Genomic DNA, 21,989 nt, shown 5'->3' with positions numbered 1-21,989 from the left:
AATGGAGTATAAGCAAAGAAGAGAACTCCTCTTTGTGACCCAAACCTGGGAAGAGAGCAGCATGACCTTTCTGCTTAGCACAAAGTTCCTTGTGAGCTGTGGTTTTTGGGAACAGATCTGCAGAGATTGAGACTTAGATCTCTGTTCAAGGAGCCTATTTCACATGTTTTGGTAAAGCCCACTAATGTTTTGCCAAATATTGTTAAAATTCTCCCTTGTCCACTGCAGGCCTCCAGGCTCTGGGGCTGCCTTTCTTAGACCTGGACAGCTTAGTAGACATCTCCTGGTGTGTGAGCTCCAGAATCTTGCGCTTGAAAAATACCTGTAGAGCCCTGGTAGCCCCAAGATATTCTCTACCATTTCAGGAGGCCATCTGCTCTTCCTCTCCTTTGACCTTCATTCTTTCATTGTATAGTTTGCAAACACTTAGGATGTTTTAATTTTGCAAAGTTCTGTGCACTTATATTTTACTTTTAAGATGTAAATATTCCCTCCTCTGTTCAGCTTTGTCTCCCTGGCCACTTAAGGACTGCAGGGTGGTATTTGCTCTAGCAAAATGTGGTACAGGACCCTTCAGCAAATCCCCTTGGTCCCTGCAGGACAGAGTTTCAGGAGAGTTTGTAAATGGAGTAAATATTTTTGTAAGTTTGTAAATCTTTGCTTAAGATAAACACCGAAGAACAAACTAGTGTTGGATCAAAAATTACTTTTGAAATGAGCATGGATTTATTTACCAAAAATAATTGATGAAATTACTATGCTTCCTTCTTTGTAAGCTATTTAAGCTGAACAGACACCAGACCTGCAGAGAAAATGACAGAAACACATTGATGTATGATTCAAATGTTAAATGATCATAAACTGCAAATTGCTTAGGCTTACTGCAGGAGTCAAATATGGGTAAAATAAGATCTGCCAGGAGTGGGATTGTGTGTAACATTTGGTCAAATTTTACTTTAGTATCAGATGTAATTAGCTCATCTCTCCTGTTACCTGCTGGTTAATCTGGGGATGTTTTGTTGTGTCACCAGGAGATTGAAAAAGACATATTGCAGTGATTAGAAAGAGGTACATATTCTTTCTTCCTATTGAGGGCTTGTGGTTGCAGATTCATTGAAATATGCAGAATGCTCTCAGCTCTCTGCCAAATGCAGATCCCTGCTGTGCCCCACAGCAGGCTCATGTGTAATGCTGGGAGCTGCAGTGTGTGCAGTATATTCTGTCTCTTTTTTTGAGGTAACATGGGGTTGTGTGAGGAAACACACATCACTTCCAATTTCCAAGTGCAGGGTTGAATGGAATCAGGGCTGAATTGAGTCAGCTTTTCTCCATCAAATATCTCTCTTGAAGTTGGTGGGACAACTTAATGACGTGGGGCTCCCCTCAGTTCCCCTGGGAATAGGGCAGGTTGCTCCAAACTGCTGGTGGCTGAAAGGGAAATAGACTGAGCCAAATCCCCAGACAAGTGCATTAAACTGGGTGTTAAGGTACTGGGGTGATTAAGGAAGTTTGGATTTAGTTAGAGCATTGATTGCTAGAACATAATTTGTTAAAACTTTTTTTTTTTTGCATGTATTTGAAAGCTGCTTGTGAGGAGGTTGATTAAAAGCTTGGTTAAGCAAAATTTGGGCAGGGTTTGTGATTAGTAATCCATATATAAATATTTTATAAATATTTCATCCTTATCCCAAAAGTTGTTTGTGGCTTTTGGGTTTGGTTTTTTTTTTTTTTTACGGTATGCAAAGAAAGCCATGTAGCAAAGAGACATGGGATTAAAACAAAATAAAAGATATATTGTGTGAGAAGGACTAAGGTAACAAAGACTGTGGCTGCAGAACATACAAACAGATGTGCAAATACCAGTAGAATTACTCATAAAAGTGAGTTTACTTTTCTGCAGGGAGGAGAGATGCTCTGGGCAAAGCCACCTTCCGGATCTTTTCAGTTCATGAATTCAGGACCTGGGACAATTCCCCAAAGATTTAGAGGCGCAGGATTTTGTGTCCTGGTGGATCTCATTGGTATTTGTGGATAAAAACTTAAAAAAAAGAGAGTGTCTGATTGTATATTGAAGAGAAAAAAAAAAGAGAATGCCTTTAAGTAGATAGATAATGGAAAGAAGATCCAGAAATTTTAGCACAAACAGATCTAAAAGCATTTTGCCTACGATTTCCATTCATAAAAAAGAACTCCAAGGACCAGGAGAGTCTTTGGAGAAGAACCACAAATGATAGGGGATGACCAGACAGATGTAGAGAGAACAGGACTTTTCAGTGAATGTATCAAAAGAAAGACAGAAGCTATGTGAGGCAGATAAACTTTAGAACAGTACAAATAGCTGGCAGTACATCCCACATGGTTATCTTCAGTCACATGTTCTGTTACATGTAGGCAGCAAAGGAGTTACTGCTGAATATTATCTTCATTATCAACTTTATGAAATGGCAGGATCGGTCAGAATCACTGGGATATTGTTTTAACTTGTTATGTATTCCAGTGCAGGGTTTCAGAACCCAGAGGAACAGAAAAAACATCTTACACTGTAATTCATTACGGTATTTCTTGACAGTCGACTGTTATGCTGCATACACAGAAAGATGTAAAACCAAGTGCAGATGGAAATGTTTTGGAAATCTTTCCAAAAATAAACAAAACAGTTAGATGGCTAAAATTGAAATCTCAGTGGCTTAATTCTATCTCCAAAGAAGTTGAAGAAATGTCAAGGCTGTTCTGTGGAAGTACATTGTATGTGTTTGGCCTAGCACTGCATCCCAAGGTCTCTTTGAATGCCTGGAATGCTCACTCAGCCTTGGATTACTGAGTACAGTAGAGATATCACAGAAGGGACTGACCTAGCAGTACAGAAAGGCTGGTCCCTCCCCACTCTAAACCTTAATTTCACGAACAGGATGATATCCTACACCCAAAAATACATCTCAAAGCTGCTGAGTGTCACTTCCCATCTCTTTAAATTCAAAGACTGCTGATTTCCTGATAGAGCCTCTTAAATCAGTCTTGGAATACAAACAATTGATGATGTGAATGCCAGAAATTGTCCTTTTACCTTCATCATGTTGGCTGCAAACCTCACTGCTGAGAGGCTGCTGAGAGACCTCAGGACAGTCTGCCTTGGTCACTCTTCCCCACCAGCAGAGATTGTTTTCTGAGCCAGGAACCTGAGTCACAGCAGCACAGCCATTGCCTGTGTGTGCTGATGTCTTGACATCTTGTCTTGATGAAGGGTGGAAGATCCATCCTCCAAATGTTGAATTTGAGTCTGCATGACAAAGATTCATGCTGGGTCTAAGTTTTAAGTAGTCAACTAGAGGTTCTCCCAAATGTGACCATATAATTAGTGACGGCATTCAGTGGATAAATCTGATGTGTTTGGGATTTGTAGCTTCTCTTAAGTTGTTAATTCCTTGAGTCTTGCAAAGAAGTTGATACAGTTTACCATGGTGGAACTTTTGTCTTTGGCACCTCACACGGTCTGTTTAGCACTCATGCAGGCACAGAGGAAATCAGCTCTGCTGTGAACCTCTTCAATGTAAGCAGGTGCCAGCACAGGAATGGGGACAAAAGCTGCATGGCCAGAAGGTGGGACACAGGCACTGCTGGAACCACTGTGTCTGGTCTCAGTCTTCCAATGGACACATTCGATACATCAAAGGAATGTCACGTTCCCTTTGTTTTCCATCATTATACTGTTTGTCCCCAATTGTTCTGTGCTCTTTCCTGATTTTTTACTGTTGCAATACTTGTGCCGCATTTGTATCTGTATTTTCCTGCTCGTATCTTGCTCAGCAGTGTGAAAAAAATCCTTATTCAGTATGCTTATTCCGTTAGATATCATTGCCTATGTCCTTCAGTCTGCAATTAAATGTTTTATCTTGTACATGCTCTGTGAATTCTGTCCTGAGAATTTAGTGGTTTTCCCTCAGGAGAATTCCCTCCTTGTGTAAGTATCCAACTTAATGGTGCAGTAGTAGTGCTTGCACAGAAGGGCTCTTTCATTCTTCTCCAGAGTTATTGCATCAGTTTTTAAAGTAGTTTTCAGGTCAGGTGTAGGTAGTAGGTGCCTTCTGGGTGGCAGCATCTTCTGTCACAAGATGAGGAAGAGCTGATGTGGGTTTGCTCACCAAGCAGCTCGTTGTGTTACTCTGCCTGGTGGTGTGATACCATCCGTGAGGTCTGGAGCTGGTTGGCGTCTCCAGCTCATGGGAGGTTGGAAGTCGGGGAACACCACCAGCACAAAGATCTGCCCTGTGTTCCCATGGGAGGATTGACCTTCCTGCACTCCTGAGAGAGCCTCATGCTGACCAAGAGCCATCTCTGAGTATCCCCTTCAGATGTGGAGAGTCACCTTTCCTGCGGGGGCTTGTGCTGGTCTGTGTGTAAAACTCAGGGCTCTGTAGTGCATAGTGCATGAAATGCCACCCTGTGAAGGTGTCCTGGCTTTGTTTTGAGGTATAAAATGTGGCTTTAAAATTATATAAAGTGGTTTTAGGACATTGCTGAATTTATTAGCTGCTGCAGACAAAAATTTTATGCAATTCACATGAAAGACCTGCTTCCAGAATTTAATTTAGTAATAGACATAGTCTCATAATTCTGAAACTGTTTTAAGGATTGCTGATGGCTCATGGAGAACTCTAGAAAATATTTCTGCTTTTCATCTTCACTTGTCCTTTGCTGCACTTAATGAACAGATGAGTTTTGTTTTGGACCTCACCTAGAGCCAGTCAGAAATTGGTTTGTACAATTGTAGTTGTCTCTGTAACATTCAGTTGATGCAAGGGACAATGCGGCCAAAGGTCAGAATAAAACAGTACCTTAAGAATCATGTTATTCTGGATTTTAGTTTCAATGATGTCCAACATTGACTTTTTAACTTGAAGAAAAAAAGAAAGTAACAAATACCCTGTTATGGTTTGTTTTTGAGAAAAACAAATATTTTTTTCTTCTCTTAGAACTGCTAAAAGCATCACTTTGCAACGTCGCCATTCCTGTCAGTAGTTTCTCAGATGCTTGTGGGAGTTGAGGAAGTGCCTAGACTTTTATGGGAGAGTCAACATGTAAAGATGTTTTTGGGTTTTTTCCTCTCTTCTCTTGTGATCTCGTGCTGTTTCTCAGTTTGGAGTAACTGGGGCCATTCTCAGTTCTGCCCATGTTGGGGATTTGGTCCATCTCCCAGCTCCTGAGTTTGAGCAGTTAAATAAGAAAAGTCACAGGTTTTATTATCAGCCTAGCTCCTCAAGGAGAGGATGAAGGTTGAAGGTTTTAATTGTGATTTAAGAAGCAAAGAAAAACTCCAGACCCAGCCAGCGCTCTGCAGCCTGATGCTGGCACAGTGCATGTCCCACAGTGTGCCATGTGAATGTCAAGGGTCTGACCTTGGCCACCTCTCCAGGTGCTACAGACCCCAAAAAAGTGACCAAGCATAGTTCAAAGAAGAGTTGAAATTTCTTGAAACCTTGGCCAGGCTGTTCCTGATGGTCTAAGTCTCTCTGTCACTTGTAGGTGAATTTGGTTATTTCTGAGGGACATTTTTCACACAAACCAGTGGCAGAGGGGTTTGATAGCATGCAGCATTTTTTTGATTGTTACCCTTTAGAGATATTTGTTGTTTGTTTGGGCAGACAGTTTTTCAGTTTTGAAATTGTTGCAACATTTACAAAGTGGATGGAAATGTTTGGATGGAGTTGCTGCTCTGTGCTCTGGGGACCTGTCCTGCTCTCAAGATACAGGATCTGATCCTTTTGCCAGAGTCTTCTTGTGAGGTTATGTCAAGGAAGAGACCTTTAGAGAAGGAAAAAGCTGTTGCTTACCCAAAAAAGGGTGCAATTGGTTGCATTTCAGTTGGCTAAAGGGCCATCATGTGATAATTTTAAAAATTTGGTTTCTTGGTTTCTTATGCTCAGTTGCACTGTGTCTTCAAAAAGCAAAATGGCCCTAGGGCACGCAAAGTAAAATTTAAGCAGTTTCCTTGTTATTTCAAAATAAGTAAAACACACAGTCTGCTTTCTTGAACAACAACTTGGCTTCCTTTGGTGGAAAAGTAACCTCAACTGAGAATTAAAGCCACCCACCTTTGTCTTCAGACTCCAGAGCAGACAAAAAACTTGCTCTTTCCACGGTTCCACTTTTATTTTTTATTAAACTCTTCTCCTCCACTTCTCTGTCTTGCACTTTCTTGGTTTTCCCACTTGCTCTTCTCTCCTTACCAGTCATTCTTTTTTCTCTCATTTCTTCTCTCTCTATCCCAAGATGTTCACTTCTATAACGCTTGAGCTGTATGTGTTCATACATATGCCAAAAAGAAGCAGAAATATTTGGGTCATGTCATTCATTTAAAGGTGTGTGTGTTGAAGGTCTGTGATGGGCCCTTCCTGGTTCCAGCAGCTTCCCCAAGTCCTGGTGCCAATTTCTGCTTCAGTGCAGCTTACACTGGGTTTATGACCACCCCCTTATGGTGTGCAGCCCCTCTGGCTGTCCCCTCTGTAACTGTGACCCTCTGTAGCAGACACTGTCCTGCCACTTGATGAAGACTCTTGATCTTCTGCAGCACTGCCAATAGCACCAAAATGTGCATGTAGGTTAAAGGCCTCATTTCTCTCTCTTTATGCAAGCTTTTCATACTTTTGCAAGGTGCTAAGTATTGCATAGCAGATAAGAGCAGCCGCATCAAACCCCCAGGGCTTGTGGAATGGGAAGAGCTGTAATTATTTGCTGCAAGAGTTTGGTCTAACCAGGGAACAGCTTGGGACTGCCTTGAACTGCTGGCAGCAGGTGGGGAGTTGGCTGTTTTCTGGATACAGCAAACACTTTGCAATTTGCTTTGAACTCTTCTCTGTCTCACTGAAAGGTGAAGACCGTGTGGGAAGCAGTGATATACCAAAAACCCTGGCATTTGATTTTAAGTTGACTTCACACATTTGCTCATGTTTGAGTTCCCTCCTGAGAATGATGATGCTTGAAGGTGAGATGGAAATAAATGGGGGAGTGTCTGCATGGTAGAGAAATACTTTCTGATGTTTTATCGTTGAAGAGCTGTGTTTTTCAGTTATATGGCCCTAAAATTCACATATGCTAGGGTTTGAAGTGAAATTGCTTTGTCTCTGGATTTGTGCTATGACTGAGTAGGGTTGCTGAAGAGAGAGAGGAGGGATTTACTTCCAGTGTGTTCCCTCACATACTGTTCAAATGCATTCAACTCAACTTTCTAATTCCAGGGGCAAGTGCTTGACGTGCCCTGCTGGGTTGACAGTTCTTATGAAGCATTTACAGGCTGAAAATGCCTTTTCCTTCTCTTCCAGCTCCTTCTTACTAATCCCTTTTTGTTTATAATTTTTTCAATAAAGAAGGAAATAAGTTTTCTGAGCTGTTTTGTCATAGAGAATGAGATCATCAGCAGAAAAAAAAAAGAAACAGCCTGTTCTTTGTTCTTCTGCAAGGTGCCACTGCTCTCCTTTGATATTAGCATCATACTGACGCACAGGAGATTTTGGGGTGGGTTCAAGCAAGCCGGATCCTCAGCTCAAGGGGCTGAACCTTCTCCAAAACCACTGTGTGCCCATTGTGCTGGGGGAGATCTGCCTTTCATGGCTCTGTCACTTGGTGAGCTCCAAGAAGGGGCTCCAGGCTTCCAGAGAGCTTGTGAGACACAGGTCCATTCTGTTCTGCCATTCTCACAGCCCCGTGGTGGTAAATGAAAGGAAAATCATCCTCTCTGCTTGTGGCTCACAGCTGTGTTGTTTGCAGTAGGGTGACAAATCCTGTCCCTGTGGCACAGAGCATTGGCCCAAGGGGGGTTTGGGTGGCTGAGTGCCCATCCCTTTCCCTTTCTGCTTGCAGATCTCAGGAGAGCTCCTCATTGCCAAGGGCCTCTTCACTGGGGTGTGATTTCAGACAATGCTCCTGTCTCCATCTCTGTGGCTGCAGAGAGGAGCTTACAGGGCTCAGCTGGTTAATAAAACATGCCTTGCTTGATTCTAAACTGCATTCCCTGTTGCTAAACATCTCCCAAGAGCAGCTTTTCAGTGGTAGAATTTGAATGGCACAACAGTTTTGCATCCACTTTCAGATTAAATTATTTTAAATGAAAGAGTCCCAGAGATCCTGAGTTAAAGAAACCATCCAAGTGCCTTCAGCATTTTTCATTGCAATAGATGCTCCCTGCAGCTATTGCTTTAATAGCAGCATGTGAAGTGTCTGGCTTAATCTTCTGTACATTTTTATGTAAATTCCTTTTAAAAACCCCTAACCTTATACTGGTAGTGTATACCTAGCATAAGGAGTTGTTGTGCAGCCTTAAGTTCCCTGTTAGAGAATTTGGGATGAAAAAAATCTGTATTTTGTAAATGTACTTGTATTTCTAAGAAATTTAGGATATAAAAAGTCTGTCACAATGGAGAACTACATTGTGGAGAGGTTTGTAGCCTCTCTTTGCTGGAAAAGTGTATTTTTTTCAACAAAATGGAGGTCAAGTAGACCATGTGTAGTGGCCTATGGTGTGTGGACCATGTGGTGTTGGCCCTCTACTCCTTTCATCTGATCTCTTTGACAAGACTTTTTTACTCCATGACTCCTGGTTAAATTCGCTTTCCCTTTCAGGCCACTTTTTTTTTTCCCTTGGGAAATAACATGAGACTTACAGTGTGAAATGTTCCTTTTGTGACTTTGTCATAAAAATTAATGAGACTAGAAAAACAATTTGTGGACCTGGAACAGAATTCTAGTGAATAGTATTTCTCTATCCACAATGCTCTTTCACTTTAATTAGCAAATAAACTGTGCAGGCTTAGGCTGGTATTTTGTCTAGCACATTCAAAAGCAATGATTTGAGAGAAATCAGATTGGTTGATCACTGTGCTGTACCTTCAAGTTCTCTTGGTCTGAATATTTTGGGGGTGAGGGAGATAGGGTGATTCATACATGAGCAAGACAAACCCAAGAGCTGCCAGTTTGCATTATGTCAATGTATGTAAGAAAATATTTAGATAGAATTTCCATTAAAAGTTCAAAAGCAAGGGGCTCACTCTGACCCCAGCTTTTAGAAGCTCTGGTGGGAAACCTGAATGAAATTTAACTCTGCTCAGTGTGTTTTCCTTGGCTGACTCCATGTTTTATTATCTCATGCAATGAGATCTTTCTTGGTTTGTCGATTTTCTATCGAGGACAAAAAGTTCATGTATGTAACAGTGCACATATTGAATTAAAGTGCGATTAAAGGCATGATGTAATGACCCCCCTCTCCTTTTCCTTTAGTCAATATTTGCCTGCAGGGTCAATACGTTACAATATTGACTTCAAAGTATTCAATATCTTTTTACCTTCTGAGTGTGTTGGCTTCGAGTGTGTGTAATATTAAACTTGTTGGTTGAACTGTTGGTCTAAGACTTACTGTCTAAGTAGTTTCAGGCTTGCATGCCTAATCCATGTAGAGCAGCTTTCAAGGCATGTGATAATATCACAACACAGCTGTAGGCAGCTTTCTGAGGTGAACCATTTACTCTGCAGTCTTTGCTCCCAGCTTCCTGACAAGTGGTGGAATTTGTCCCTTGGTGTGCGATGGGATTATTGCCCTCTCTCCCTGCTGCCATCATATTTAGTCTCTGCAGGCCCTTCCAGTGGCTGGAGGTTATGTGGGCACATCTAAACCCCATCCCTCCTGCCTTCTGTGTGTGTTTCTGCTGCCTTTACATCTGTGCTCTGTTGATGCACAAAGGCTGCTCAAAAGGCAAGGTTATGCTTTACGTGCTCACAGTGCTGTGCAAACATGGCTTAATGAGGTTAAATCATTATGAAGTCAGGCAGCTCTGCAGGGTGGGCTGCTACTCATTTCCCCGAGTTCCCAGCTGGGCCACAGTGGGCTGAGTGTCTCCCACTAATAGGAGGCTGAACCCTCTTGTGCTTCCTCTTCATCTGTTTCCACTCCTACTCTGCTGAAATCCTGTTCTGGTATCCATCAGAAGGGCACACGGGCATATGGACTGCTTAATGACAACAGCTATGAACCATTTATCCTTCAAAAACGTGACACTCGAGAGAAGGCCTTTGATAATGTTCTTTGCAAGGTATATAAATAAACAGGATTGTCACCAGTGTGGGATCTTATTACTTTGTCTCTTAAAAAAAATTAAGGAAAGAAAAAATATTTATAGATACCAAGAGGTTAGTGAATTCCTCTAAAGAACCAAGTGTTATAATTAGGAACCCACTGCACTTAGAAGTATTCTACAAATAAGCACCTCAAATCCAGCCTAGTCCTTCCAGAGAAAACAAAGGTCAATAGGCTGCTTTGAGGATTAGCAAACCCGAATTTCTTGGACCCAGGTACTAATTACTTCCAAAGCTGAGGATGATCACTACTTCCAAAACCGAATTACTGCCAAAACCTCATGATAAACCTCAGTAGTACTCCTCTCCAGCCTAACTTTGACTTAAGATGCTTTTAAACTGGACTCTAATTAAAGAATAAAAGGCCATATCTGAAGGAAAGGCAGGGTAATGGTGGAAATATTCTTCTAGTGGAAAGCTGCACTTCTGCATAGCCTGATCCAAAGTAATTGGAGACTTCCCATGTCCCCAGCAGCAAACTGGGCTCAACCAGGTTGGTGCAGTTCTGGTAACCCAAAAGTGTGTGGGACTGACTGCTCCATACCAGGGAAATGGGATCCTGCACTGCCTATGTGCTTCTGAGGTGGGGTTCCATCTTTCTTTCATATATTGTCTGGCAGCAAAGGGATGGGGACAGGGCTCACTATGACAAGCTCCTAACTGGAAAGATTTATCCACATGATTTTGAAGGGCTTTCACATTTCCTCTGTACTTGAGGATTCACTTCTGTGTACATTCATTTATATGTTGTAGCCACCATGGTGGTGAATTTGAGAGTGTCCTGAGAGACCATGGTTTTCATCCCAGGTGGAAGAAGTGGAAAGAAGTATTGGTTTTGTGAGATTTTGGCATAAAGCAAAAAGATTGGGGGAGGGGGAGAGGAGTCAGGGTTAAATATGTAATCAGTTCATTTCTGCTCACAGCCTACTGACTTCCTTGTGCAATTCCAGGGAACTTGGAAGTGGGAGTCCACATTGCAGATGTGAGCTACTTCGTACTGGAAGAGACAGCCCTGGATAAAGTAGCAAGTGAAAGGGCCACCAGTGTCTATCTGGTGCAGAAGGTAAGACAGCTTTTCCTTTGTCTGTCTGATGACTGTGATTTCCATTTACCATAAATTCATTTTCAAGGTTAGTTTTCAGAAGCTCACAATCAAAATCTGGCTGTTAATTGCAGGACATGTACAAAAATGAGTAAGTTGATGGAAACACAGAAGCTGGTATAGCTGCTCACTACCTTGGAGCTTATGGAGAGAGGCTGGGGTGGAGCAGCAGCTTGTAACCCTCTAACTTTGGTCAGTGCTGACCTGAGCCAAGCCTTACCCATCCAAGCTGGATCCTCTGCTTTGCTTTTGGGGGCTTCAGATTGGCAGATGTGGGGGATTTTGTCTTGCCTTTGGTCCAAGAGTCCAACTAATGCCTCAGAGAAATGGTTTTGTGTCAGAATAGGGTGTAAACACTCAAACAAACAAACATACATCTTGAGGTAAAACAAAAGGTTCACACTCTTACTTTATCTGGATATCCCAAATGATGGAGGAATGGTGTTCCTTCATCATGCAGTGAAAGGATACTTGAAATTATACTGATTTTAGCTTATCAGAATCAAATGTTAAGCTCAAGTTTGAAGTTGACTTCTCAGCTTTACAAATGAGCAGGTTCAGGTTTAACATTGTTGGAAAGGAAATATGTAGGCTTTGTCTGTGTCTGTCTCATTTTCAGTTGAATGTGAAGAAACACTTTGTGGCCCATCAGATACCACTGGCACTGTGCATGTAGGGAAGCTGGAAAACCTGGCTGTCAGTGTCTGTGCAGGCTTGGGGCATGAGCTGCATGAAGAGGAGTGTTGAAGCAGTTTCATGGAGCAGAATTATCTACCTATCCCCACACTCCCATTCAGTCAGGCTGAAGTCCTTGTCTCCACAGCCTCTTGTAGAATGACAGGATGTCTTTTCTATAATAAATAAGCATGTCCTACTTGGTATTCAGGATTAGGAGTGATTCTTCCTGTCCCTTCCCTTCCTGGATGTTTTCAGGGTTGTTATCTGGGGAGGTTTTTGTAATGATGCTTGTTTCAGTAGCTTCCTGTGTCCTCTCTTCACTTTCTGGATGATTAAATGATTTATGTTACACTAGTGGAATCAGACTAATGGTTTGATATCAAGCTGTTACCTTTAGCAGCTGTTCCATAGCTTTCTTTGGGTAGAAGCAGCAAGGCACAGCTTTGGGGGTCCCAGGGAGTCTGGTGGGTTTCAGCTCCCTGTGGAACCACTGTGAAAGCAATGCCAGAGTCTCTTCCAGGTGAGTGGCAGTGACACCAAAAGCACAGAGTTGCTCTGTGCTGAGAGAGCTCAGTTCCTGTGCTTGCTGTTCTCCACAAGTGGGAAGCAATGGAATATTATATAGTGTATCTCCTGGAAACAGCAGTTCTGGCACCAGTCTTCCCAATCCTGCAGTCTCTCCAGTGATAAGGCCTTGGCTTCCCTCTCTGATGGATGACTCGATGGTGGGAGGTGTGGGCTGGCCTAGGGGGGATGTCACTGGGGGCAGCAGAGCTGTCCTCCAGGAGGATCCTGTGGCAGCATTTCCAAGTCAAAATTTGGTGGTTTGCGGCCATGTGATTCTTTTAGTCAAGGAAGAAGGAAGATTTTTATAAAGAAAGGAGACATTTTTCATGAAAATCTAGTTGGATGCAAAGCAAATTGAATTTTCTTTCAAAGTGCCTTTTCCCTACAGCACTGCCAGTCCTGTGCAATGCCAGCATAAGTTACCTGCTGCTCCTAATCTTCAATTCATCTTCACCCACCATGGCCCAGCAGTCAGGATTGGTGTTTTAGCCACACTTCTGCCCTGCAGAAAACACATTTTAAAAATAACAAAACTAGGTTACATGATGAAATTTTCAATATTTTAATTACAAGAGATGAAAAGTAACAAGGGGATGGGCAAAGGAACGCAGCCAGGCTGTCTGAAACAAGATGGTAGCATGATTCTTGTAGAAAATATGCTTTCCTTTGATGAAACTGTTTCCTAAGACAGCTGTGATTCTGCAAGAGGTTAGCACCATGCTAATCCTCCAAAAGAAGTTAAATAAAGCCACATATTTAATTTTCCTGAATCAGAAGGGGAGTTATTGTGTAATTGCTAGTGGTCTATTTAATACAAGTCAAAAGTTTTTGAAATAAGAATGTATCAGGTTTTAAGAAGCAAGAAAACCTAAACAGTTTCCTCTTTTTTGGCACATCTCACAGTGTTATTTTAGGTGTGAAGCAGCTTGAGTGAGAGTTCAGCCATAAATCCCTATAATATTTTACTGGTCCTATTTTACACTGGAGATCAAAGATCAGAACTGTAAGCCTGTCTTCATGTTGAGTCCAAGGACTTCAAGACATTCACTTTTGACACCAGCAGGTTGTCAGGGTGTTGATATTTTGGTAATTTCAGGCTGAGTAACAAAGAGTTGCTCGAACTCTGAATTCATGGAAGCGTTGATACAACTCCTGAGGAGAAATCTTGGCTCATAAATAAATCGCCTATTTCCTTTGAGTGACTTTCAGTGTACAAGCAAGAGATTTGCTGAGCCCACTCCACTGTTGAACTTCAGGGTTCTCCTACCAGCTCTAGTGGAAGCTCTTGGTTAATACAATCCCTCCCCATTGGACTGATTGTGGGAGAAGGATCACCTTGGGGGTCAGTGGTGGTCATAACCAACCAAGAATTAAGGGGCAGCCAAAGCAGGATGCCAGCAGAATGAATTTTGAAGGGAGCAAAACTGCTCATGTAACTTTGTGGTGAAGATAGAGGATTATGCTTGACCAGGGTTTGTTCCTTTTTCCCTTTGACTGGCTGACCAGTTTTCCCCTTCTATTCCTTGAAAAGCTGCTACAGTGAGTTCACTGATCAGAACTGCTCTGGGCTAACCTACTCTGAGCCTGGCCAGTGAGTTAGTCCTGGCTGCAGCAGATGTTTCTGATTTTATAGGGAGCAAGAACTTTTGTCATCTCAGCATGCATGTGCTTCCTCCCTCCCCTGCCCAACTCCTTAGGAACGAGTCTGAGACTGGAAACTCACATTTGGTTTCTGGAAGCACTTTATTAGTTGAAGAGACAAAACAAAACAAACCCCTGGGCTTTCACAAGCAGGGGTTTGGATCTTCCCCTACAGAGGAGCCAGTTGCTGAGCAGCGTGACCAGCCATGGCCACAGGTCCATCTGTTTTATAATTCCAGCATGATGGTGTGTAGGACCTCCCCAGCCCCAGAAGTGCCCTCTCTCACTGTGGTTTTCCAGTGGTGCCATTGCTTTGGCTTTCTGGGATGTGGGGCTGCCTGCAGGGAGAACCAGTGGCATGGAGCAGGCTGTCAGGCAGTGCTGGACAACTGAGTCTCATGGGTAGCGCTGAAGATTTTGCATTTAGGACTTGGAAATAGGGAGATGTCTGTGGTTTGATTTGAAATGCAGACTTGTAGCTGCCAGCATTGATATCAACCTTCCACTCAAAGAAGTGCCCTTTCCAGTATCTCTTGGGCACTGCTAGGCTTGTGGGGAGAGATGATGTCTTTTATTAGCCTGAGTAATAGAGGGGGATTAAAACCAGACAAGCTCTCACCACCCAAGCCCTGGTTTCTATGACATATTCATTAGAAAGGATTTCCTGGGGAGTGTAGCTCCTTTTTTACATTGTGAAATTTTTTTGCCTAGCCTTGCTGGGCCTCTCCAACTGCATTTCTAGATTCAGCTACATTTATAAACCCTTAATTCCAGGTTTATGACCCCTGTATAAGCCCAGGTGACTTGATTTCCATCTGCAGTAAAATCAGCCTGAATGGTGTGATCCCCAACATAGGCACATCCGTAGCAATTTGCCAAGGAAACCACTTCCCACTGGAGGTGCTATCCCTCAGCAGGATTTCACTGGCTGGATTCCTGTGTGCCCTGGCACTCCACAGGACAGCTGGCAGCCACTGCTGCTCTTGGCAGACAGTCACGGGAAGGGCAGAGCATTAAAAAGGTGCTGGGCAACCTCTGGATTATTCAAGGCAATTCTACACAACTCTGGTATTTTGCAAATCTGGACATTAAAGATGTGCTTAGGGAAATCTCTCACTCTGTGTCTCTGTCAGAAAGAGATGGAGATAATCCTGTTGGCCAGAGTTCCTCCGGGCAGCCCCTGGGATCACTCCTGGAACATCTCACTCTCTGAGTGTGATACAATGGCGACATCTTTGTATGTTAAATGCTGGGCTTGCAATTCCTGGGAATCCTTTCAGGCTGTGACTGTATCACGTTAGGGAAAAAGGAAATGTGTATTTATAACTTTAACTCCTGTGCCTTGTGACAGTGGGTTTTTATTCCATGTAGAGGGTGAAGAGGAATTGTGATGTTAAGGCAGGAGGCAATCAGGCAAGACTGTTGTGGTGTTGGAAACAGGTTTCTTTTAATTCAGTAAGGTAGAATAAATTGAGATACCTTCAGTGCAAGGTCAGGTTATGTTATGTATGTGTTTGCTGAGCCCAGGAAAAGGTTGATTGCATTCTTATTCTCCCATGAGACTTCCTCCATGGCTTAGGTTAAGTTACTTCGCCTAAAGTTTCTCTCCTGTAAAACAAAGGTAACACAGGCTGATGCTTCCCTAACAGTAGATTTGTTACAGCTAATTGCTTGGTGAGTGTTTCGTGCTGTAATTATGATCTGAGTTAAAGCTTTGCTTGTGTTTCACATCATTGAAAGCCCTTCCACTGAATTACAGCCACTTGAATTGGATATTAATCCTGCTCAAGTACACTTAAAGCGAGCATGGGCCTTCATGTTCCACGCAGGCATTTTTCTAGCAAACTGGTATTGCTCCAGGAGATGGGAAGGGAAAGAGGATGTGCAAAAGCACACAAATATTCAGTAAGTACAGACAATTATCAGATTATCAAAGCTGGGGAGAGAGAGAAAAGCAGCTTTTAATTTGGGTGGGAAAGGGCATGGGAGCTTTTGTTAAATTGCTAGCACTTTGTTCACTGTGACCTGAACTTCGGGGTCTTAGGGTGGCCATGGGTGATCTTGAGCAGGCAGGGATTTCCGAGAGTCTATAAAGCTATTTTCTCTCTTTTCTGCTATGGGTTGGCATCACTTACACTGAATTTATACCCCTGTGGGTCCCTGCAGGCAGCATGGGCAGGCTCACGTACCAGGGCAGTGAGTTATGAATGTAGCAGCATTGTTAACGTTCTGCTCGCAACTGCAATAACAGAGTTGGCGGCTTTGTGTTGTGGGAAACAGCTTATCATAGGCTGTGCCCTTGTGACCTGCCAGGAGAACCAGGGCTGCTGATTCATGGTGTGACTCCCTGAGAGCCCCAGACCATGCAGTTAACCTTTTCGCACTAGTGTGCACCGCAGTTAGAAGAGATTTATAGTCATTTTCTGGTGCCAAACCACAAATGTGATTAAACATTTTAAGTCTTTCCTTCAGAGCAAAAGGTAAGTGTAAACTGTGGGCACCTGAGGAGAAAATGGGCACCTGAGACTGTTTTTTCATACTGTTTTGAAGAACAGTGGTTCTCCTGCCTCCAGGTAGGAAAGTTATCTGTGAAATCACTAAATAGGTGTCAGAGTTTGGAAGAGCTGGGATTTGTATGCCAGTCAGCTTCCTGCTGGTCCTATATTTACAGGCTGGCACACAGAGCAGTCAAAACGGAAACTAAATTAAATAGCTAAATTACTTTATGGCACACAAGTAGAGCATTTCTCTCTGTTTTTCTGAAAAGCACCATTCCATGTTGCCATTCAAAATAAACTAGAGGAGTAGTGTAGTGGTTTTTTGAGGGCAATTATTGCTTCCTCACAAAGGTAAATAATGAGAAGGGAAGTCAGAAGTGAAACTCAAATAATGAGTTTTGCTTCATTAAGCAGCTGCTAAAGATTATCTTTAATACAGACTTCACTTAGGAAATAACTCAGGGATGGTGGAAACGGAGCTACTCAGGTTTGCTCTAGCATGAATATGCTCAAAAACTTTTAGCTTTGTTGATGTAGTCAGGTGAGTAATTTGGAATTTGGTAATTCAACGTTCAGCAGCAAAAATGTTGATTAGTTGTAAGGAATTAGGACACGGGTTAAAAAATCCTGCAGAAATTTATGCTGGCTGACATTTTGTTCAAATTTTGAGTATGATAAAGTAATTGTTCTCCATTTGCAAACAGCATGGTCAATAGTCATAACACAGGTACTTTTGTTTTACTTTACTCACCTGCATCTACAAGTTCCTGTCTGTGCTGTAAAGCATGATCCAATCTTGAAGCCAAGCAAGTCTCCTGTGTTGCATAGGAGAAGTTTCATTTATGCTCTGCAGAGAGCGGACTTGGATTTACTTCTTGGTTACATGGTTTTCAGTGGGAAAGCAAGAAACGCAGTTCCCCAATCCAACCTCTCCAGCTCCTGACTGCCAGGACCACGTTTCTTCAACATTAAATTTCCTGATGTGCCTTTCCTCATTCTTCCCAGTGGCAAAGAAGTGGAAAAGAGCAAACTTTGTGACCTTAAAAGTTGCAGTGTAAGTGTTTGCATAACCAAGGATGCAGATCACTCCAGGATGCTTACTCCATTCTTCAGAGAGGAGCACTGGGAATGATTCCCAGGTTGGAGACTTAAAACTGCCTCTGGTCTCATTGAGGGATGGGGCTGGTGTGGATATTGGTGGTCTTAGCCATGTCTGAAATCCTCTCATTTCAGAGGATTTGGTTTTCTTCCTCATTCCATGCCAGCACACTCTCTGCCATGTGATACGGCTCTGGCATGGGTGATGCATCCCAGAGCTGTGACGTGGCCACTCCTGCCACAGAGAATGTGATGCTGACAGCTTAACATATTTTCTCTTCACCAGCTGCTCAGGGAAGCTTGTCCATACTAAAAGCTTGTGTCTCACCAAGGCTCTCTTCTCTTACAGGTGATCCCAATGCTTCCCAGGCTGCTCTGTGAGGAGCTCTGCAGTCTCAATCCCATGCAAGACAGACTGACGTTCTCTGTGATTTGGAAATTGACTCCGGAAGGCAAGGTACCTTAGGCAGCAGGCAATCATCCTGCTAATCAATCTTTCCTCATGGCCAGCCCCTTCTCTTGTAATGGTAAAAATGTCATCCCTCAACACTCAGGTGGATAGCAAAGGTGAACAATACTGGAGGATGTAGACTGTCCCTATGTCTTGTCTTGCTGAAGACATAGTGTGGAATTTCTAACTGAAACCATCTCTCAGTATGGCTGGGAAAGGATGAACATTTGTATGAATCTGAGGAATGGAGAATGTCCTGCTCCTTGCCAGGTCACCCAACCATGTAATGTCTTACCTCCAGCAGCAATTCAGAGCTGATGCTTTGGGTGGATGAGCTGTGCCCCTGACTCCAGGCCTTCCTGGAGCTCACAGGCAGTTGTGCAGTGCGGCAGATGCGGCACTGTGCCTCCGTGGCCTCTCTGCTAAACAGGCTGTTTAATTCCTCTTCAGAGCTGCAAATTACATCAGTCCAAATAAAGCATGATAGCCCTTCAGCAAAGGCATGGCTCCATCCTCTCTGCATGTGTTATTTCCAGGGAGCAGAAGTGGAGGCTGTCTGTTGGCGCACTGAGCTGCCTGCAGCTGCCTGCCACCACTCCCCAGGTCTTCATTTCTCTCCCTGTTCCTCTCCCACACTCTTTGTTACCCTAAAATCTTCTCTTTGGTGATCACAGGGTCCCCTTAGTAATCTCCCCTTACTAATCAGGGAGGGCTAAAGACTGGCAGTACCAGAGCACACTTTAGTCTATGCAAAATACACTTTTTGTACTCAGAGATTTTTTTTAACCATTGTCATTATATTTACAAATCTTTCTGTAGACAGTATTTCTTGTGCCAATTTGGTAATTCTCCACAAAGATTCACCTCCCTATTATTGTCCCAGCTGCTCTAAAGGATGCTGAATCTATCTTTGTGCCTTAGCAAAATACAGTTGCCGTCCTGATTCTGTATTTCTGCAGTGAATCCCTGCTCTGGCATTGAAGTGGGTTGTATTTGTCTGCTGTGAAAAGTGTTCACCTTCCTGTAGCAACAGCATGATTGCTCATGAGACCTTCTAAGAGCAGACTCTACTAGGTAGACCTTTTATTGACTCTGAGTTGTCTTTGAACAGCTAAAAGTCAAGTCTTAATTAAAATAAGCTTTCAATTACATCTTGTCTCTTGTTCCATGCAATATATCGGTTGTGTTTCAAGCACTGCTCAGTCCAACCCTGTCTGACAAGTGAGAAAATAGAGGACCTGTAGCATTCAGCTCAGAGAGCAGACTCTGGAGTGGTGTGGGCTGTGGCCATGCTGTCCCTGGGAGAGCAGACTGCCCGTGGCCATCTCAGCAAACTGGTTTCTCCTACAAGGCCTTTCAGGGTTACAGTCTTACTTGAGGTCACTTGATGTGGATGTCAGGTGAAGGCTGGAGAAGAATTTATTCTTTCCAAGAGGGAAGAGTGGTTGTAGGGCTTTTGCCCAGGAGGGCATTCTTCTGAAAGCTGGTATTTCTAGGTGTTAGTATACCTGTTTCTCAGTGCAAGCAGGATCACATGCTCCCTGACACTCTGCTGGGTGAAAGGGGGGTGAGTCAAAGGCCCCAACACAGCCCTTGAACCTCAGCTGTTGGTGGAGAGCCCTGAGAGCACTGACAGTGAGGACAGGATGCTGCTCAGGACTATGGGTTTTGCTCAAAAGCAGGCAGAACTGGGGAAACCTTATCATAACTTTAGAAATCCTTTAGATGCTGGTGCTCTTTGTGGACTCTGGGTGCACCAGGTTTGCTGTGATGGGGGAAACTTTGCAGACTCATCTTGTGGGCTGGTCATTGTAATCTCTAGGTCCCAGCTCACAACCCCCAAATGTTGCTCCTCCACTGTGCCTTGCCCATCCCTCAGCCATGGTACATGGGCCAGCCCATGGGAGCTTGCCCATTCCTCTGGGGGGGTTTCCAAAGCAGCAGGGGCTGCTGACCTACTGGACATGCATCCCCCATCACCACAAGAAGCTGAGCTGCATTGCACAGATGCAGCAGAACACAGAGCAGGTGCTGCCACCACTCACCACTGTCACAACATCTCCAGGTTTTTTTTTTTGTTGTTTTTTTTTTTGGTTTTTTTTGGGTTTTTTTGTTTTGTTTTGTTTGGTTTGGTTTGGTTTTCTTGTTTTTTCTTTCTCTTCCTTTCTTTCTCCACAGCACAGAAGAAGAGATGCAGGGAATAACCATGAGCTGCACTTTATATTGCAAGATGCTACTTGCTGCATCTCTGCTATTAAAGCACTCTCGAAGTAGAAATAACCTTAAAAGCCCTGTGACTTTCAGAGCTCTGGGTTGCTGAGTTATACAGCACATCTGTGATGCATTAGGGAAGGAGGCAGCAAAGGTATTTTGGGAATCAGTCCCTTCCTATTAAGAGGAAGGTTTGTCTCTCAAGCAGTGTCCTTGATAAGGCTGTCATAGAGAGCTCGCCCTTCTCCCTGGACTCTGTCACTTGCAGAATTTACCTTGTCCTGTTGGGCTGATGGAGGGGTAAGGTGGCACTGGCAGCTAAGGCAGAATTACAATTCTTCAATCATTCTCTGACCACTTGTGCTTTGAATGGTTTATCACAAACTGCATCTGTCTCCAGAGCCCTCATGCCAATGCTCTTTACTTTTGTGAAAATCCCTCTGCCCATGTCCCTTGGCACTTTATAACTGTCTTGATGAGTTGTTGGATTGATTCTCTTATATATGTCAGCTGAAAATAGGTTTTCCTGTCTGCTTTAGAAATGATTCTGAATTCCTACTTTTACTCCAGTATTCTTTTAGGGAGTTCTAAATGAGAGTGGCTTCTGGTTTAAAATAAATTAATTTTTAAGCAGTTTATTGAATATTTTCCTCTCAATTCCAAAGTAGTTTGGAAGCCCAGAAATGTTCCTGGCTTGAGTTTGGACCTAGAACCATGGACATGATCAGAGAAGCAAGGGGTCAGTGGCTGTCCCATCTCTCCTCCAGACCCACTGAAGTCCTACTCAGGCACTTTCACAAGTGCTAGTCAGATGTTGGGGTTCCTGCAGTACTCCTGAAAACAGGATTTTAAGGCCAGTCTCTTGTGCTCTGGTGGCCAGACTTTAAGCCATTCTGCTGTGTTTTAGGCAGGAGAACCTCTCTGGCATGTGTGTATCTGCCTGTTGTCACTCCTGCACCTGGTAACCTGTGAGTCAACAGACTGGGTTCAGCTCCCAGATGGTCTGTAGTTCTTGGAGCTCTGTGGAGGAGGGAAGTCAGGTAGAGGAGGGAGATCCAGGCAGTCTCCTATGTATGTGCACAGTGCATTGTTACCTGTTGCTTGCATATACACCTTACTAAATGCCAGAGAATCTGCATGGGCAAAAGGCCTGAAGGTCTCAGTAGGACAAGATCTTCACCCAGAGATCACAGGTAGTGGGGAAGTCTGCTGTCATTCCTCCCAGTGTTTGTGGAACTCCCCAAGCTTTTGTGCACCAGAAGAATGAGTCCTCAGATCCATTTCCACTTGGCAATTTTGCAGATCCTTGATGAGTGGTTTGGGAGGACGGTCATCTGCTCCTGCGTGAAGCTCAGCTATGACCATGCCCAGAGCATGATTGACAGCCCTGGGAAGGTGTTGGCACCTGAAGAGCTCCCCCCTGTCTCACCCCAGCACTCGATAGCTGAGATCCAGGAGGCTGTGCTGAACTTGCATCGCGTGGCGCAGCGCCTGCGCAAGCAGCGTTTCACCGAGGGCGCCCTGCACTTAGACCAGGTGAGTGAGTCCAGCCCCTTCAGGCTTCACCACAGCAGTTTCACCTTGTGCTCTCTAAGGATTTTCTGACCAGTCTAAAAACTTGAAG

The 21,989-nt window shown here is 43.6% G+C and overlaps 1 protein-coding gene across 1 annotated transcript in view; it reads left to right on the top strand.

Annotated features, from left to right (window-relative positions):
• DIS3L2 (DIS3 like 3'-5' exoribonuclease 2) overlaps positions 1 to 21,989 on the top strand; it is a 180,499-nt gene that overhangs the window by 97,914 nt on the left and 60,596 nt on the right. Inside the window, exons 12-14 of the mRNA XM_059479223.1 lie at positions 11,070 to 11,182; positions 18,053 to 18,160; positions 21,668 to 21,901. Coding sequence (XP_059335206.1) covers positions 11,070 to 11,182; positions 18,053 to 18,160; positions 21,668 to 21,901 — 455 coding nt within the window. The remainder of the gene's footprint in view (positions 1 to 11,069; positions 11,183 to 18,052; positions 18,161 to 21,667; positions 21,902 to 21,989) is intronic.

This window comes from Ammospiza nelsoni, chromosome 10 (genome assembly GCF_027579445.1).
Source record: "Ammospiza nelsoni isolate bAmmNel1 chromosome 10, bAmmNel1.pri, whole genome shotgun sequence".
NCBI classification, from domain to species: domain Eukaryota; kingdom Metazoa; phylum Chordata; class Aves; order Passeriformes; family Passerellidae; genus Ammospiza; species Ammospiza nelsoni.
This window is presented reverse-complemented; position numbering and strand designations above follow the sequence as displayed.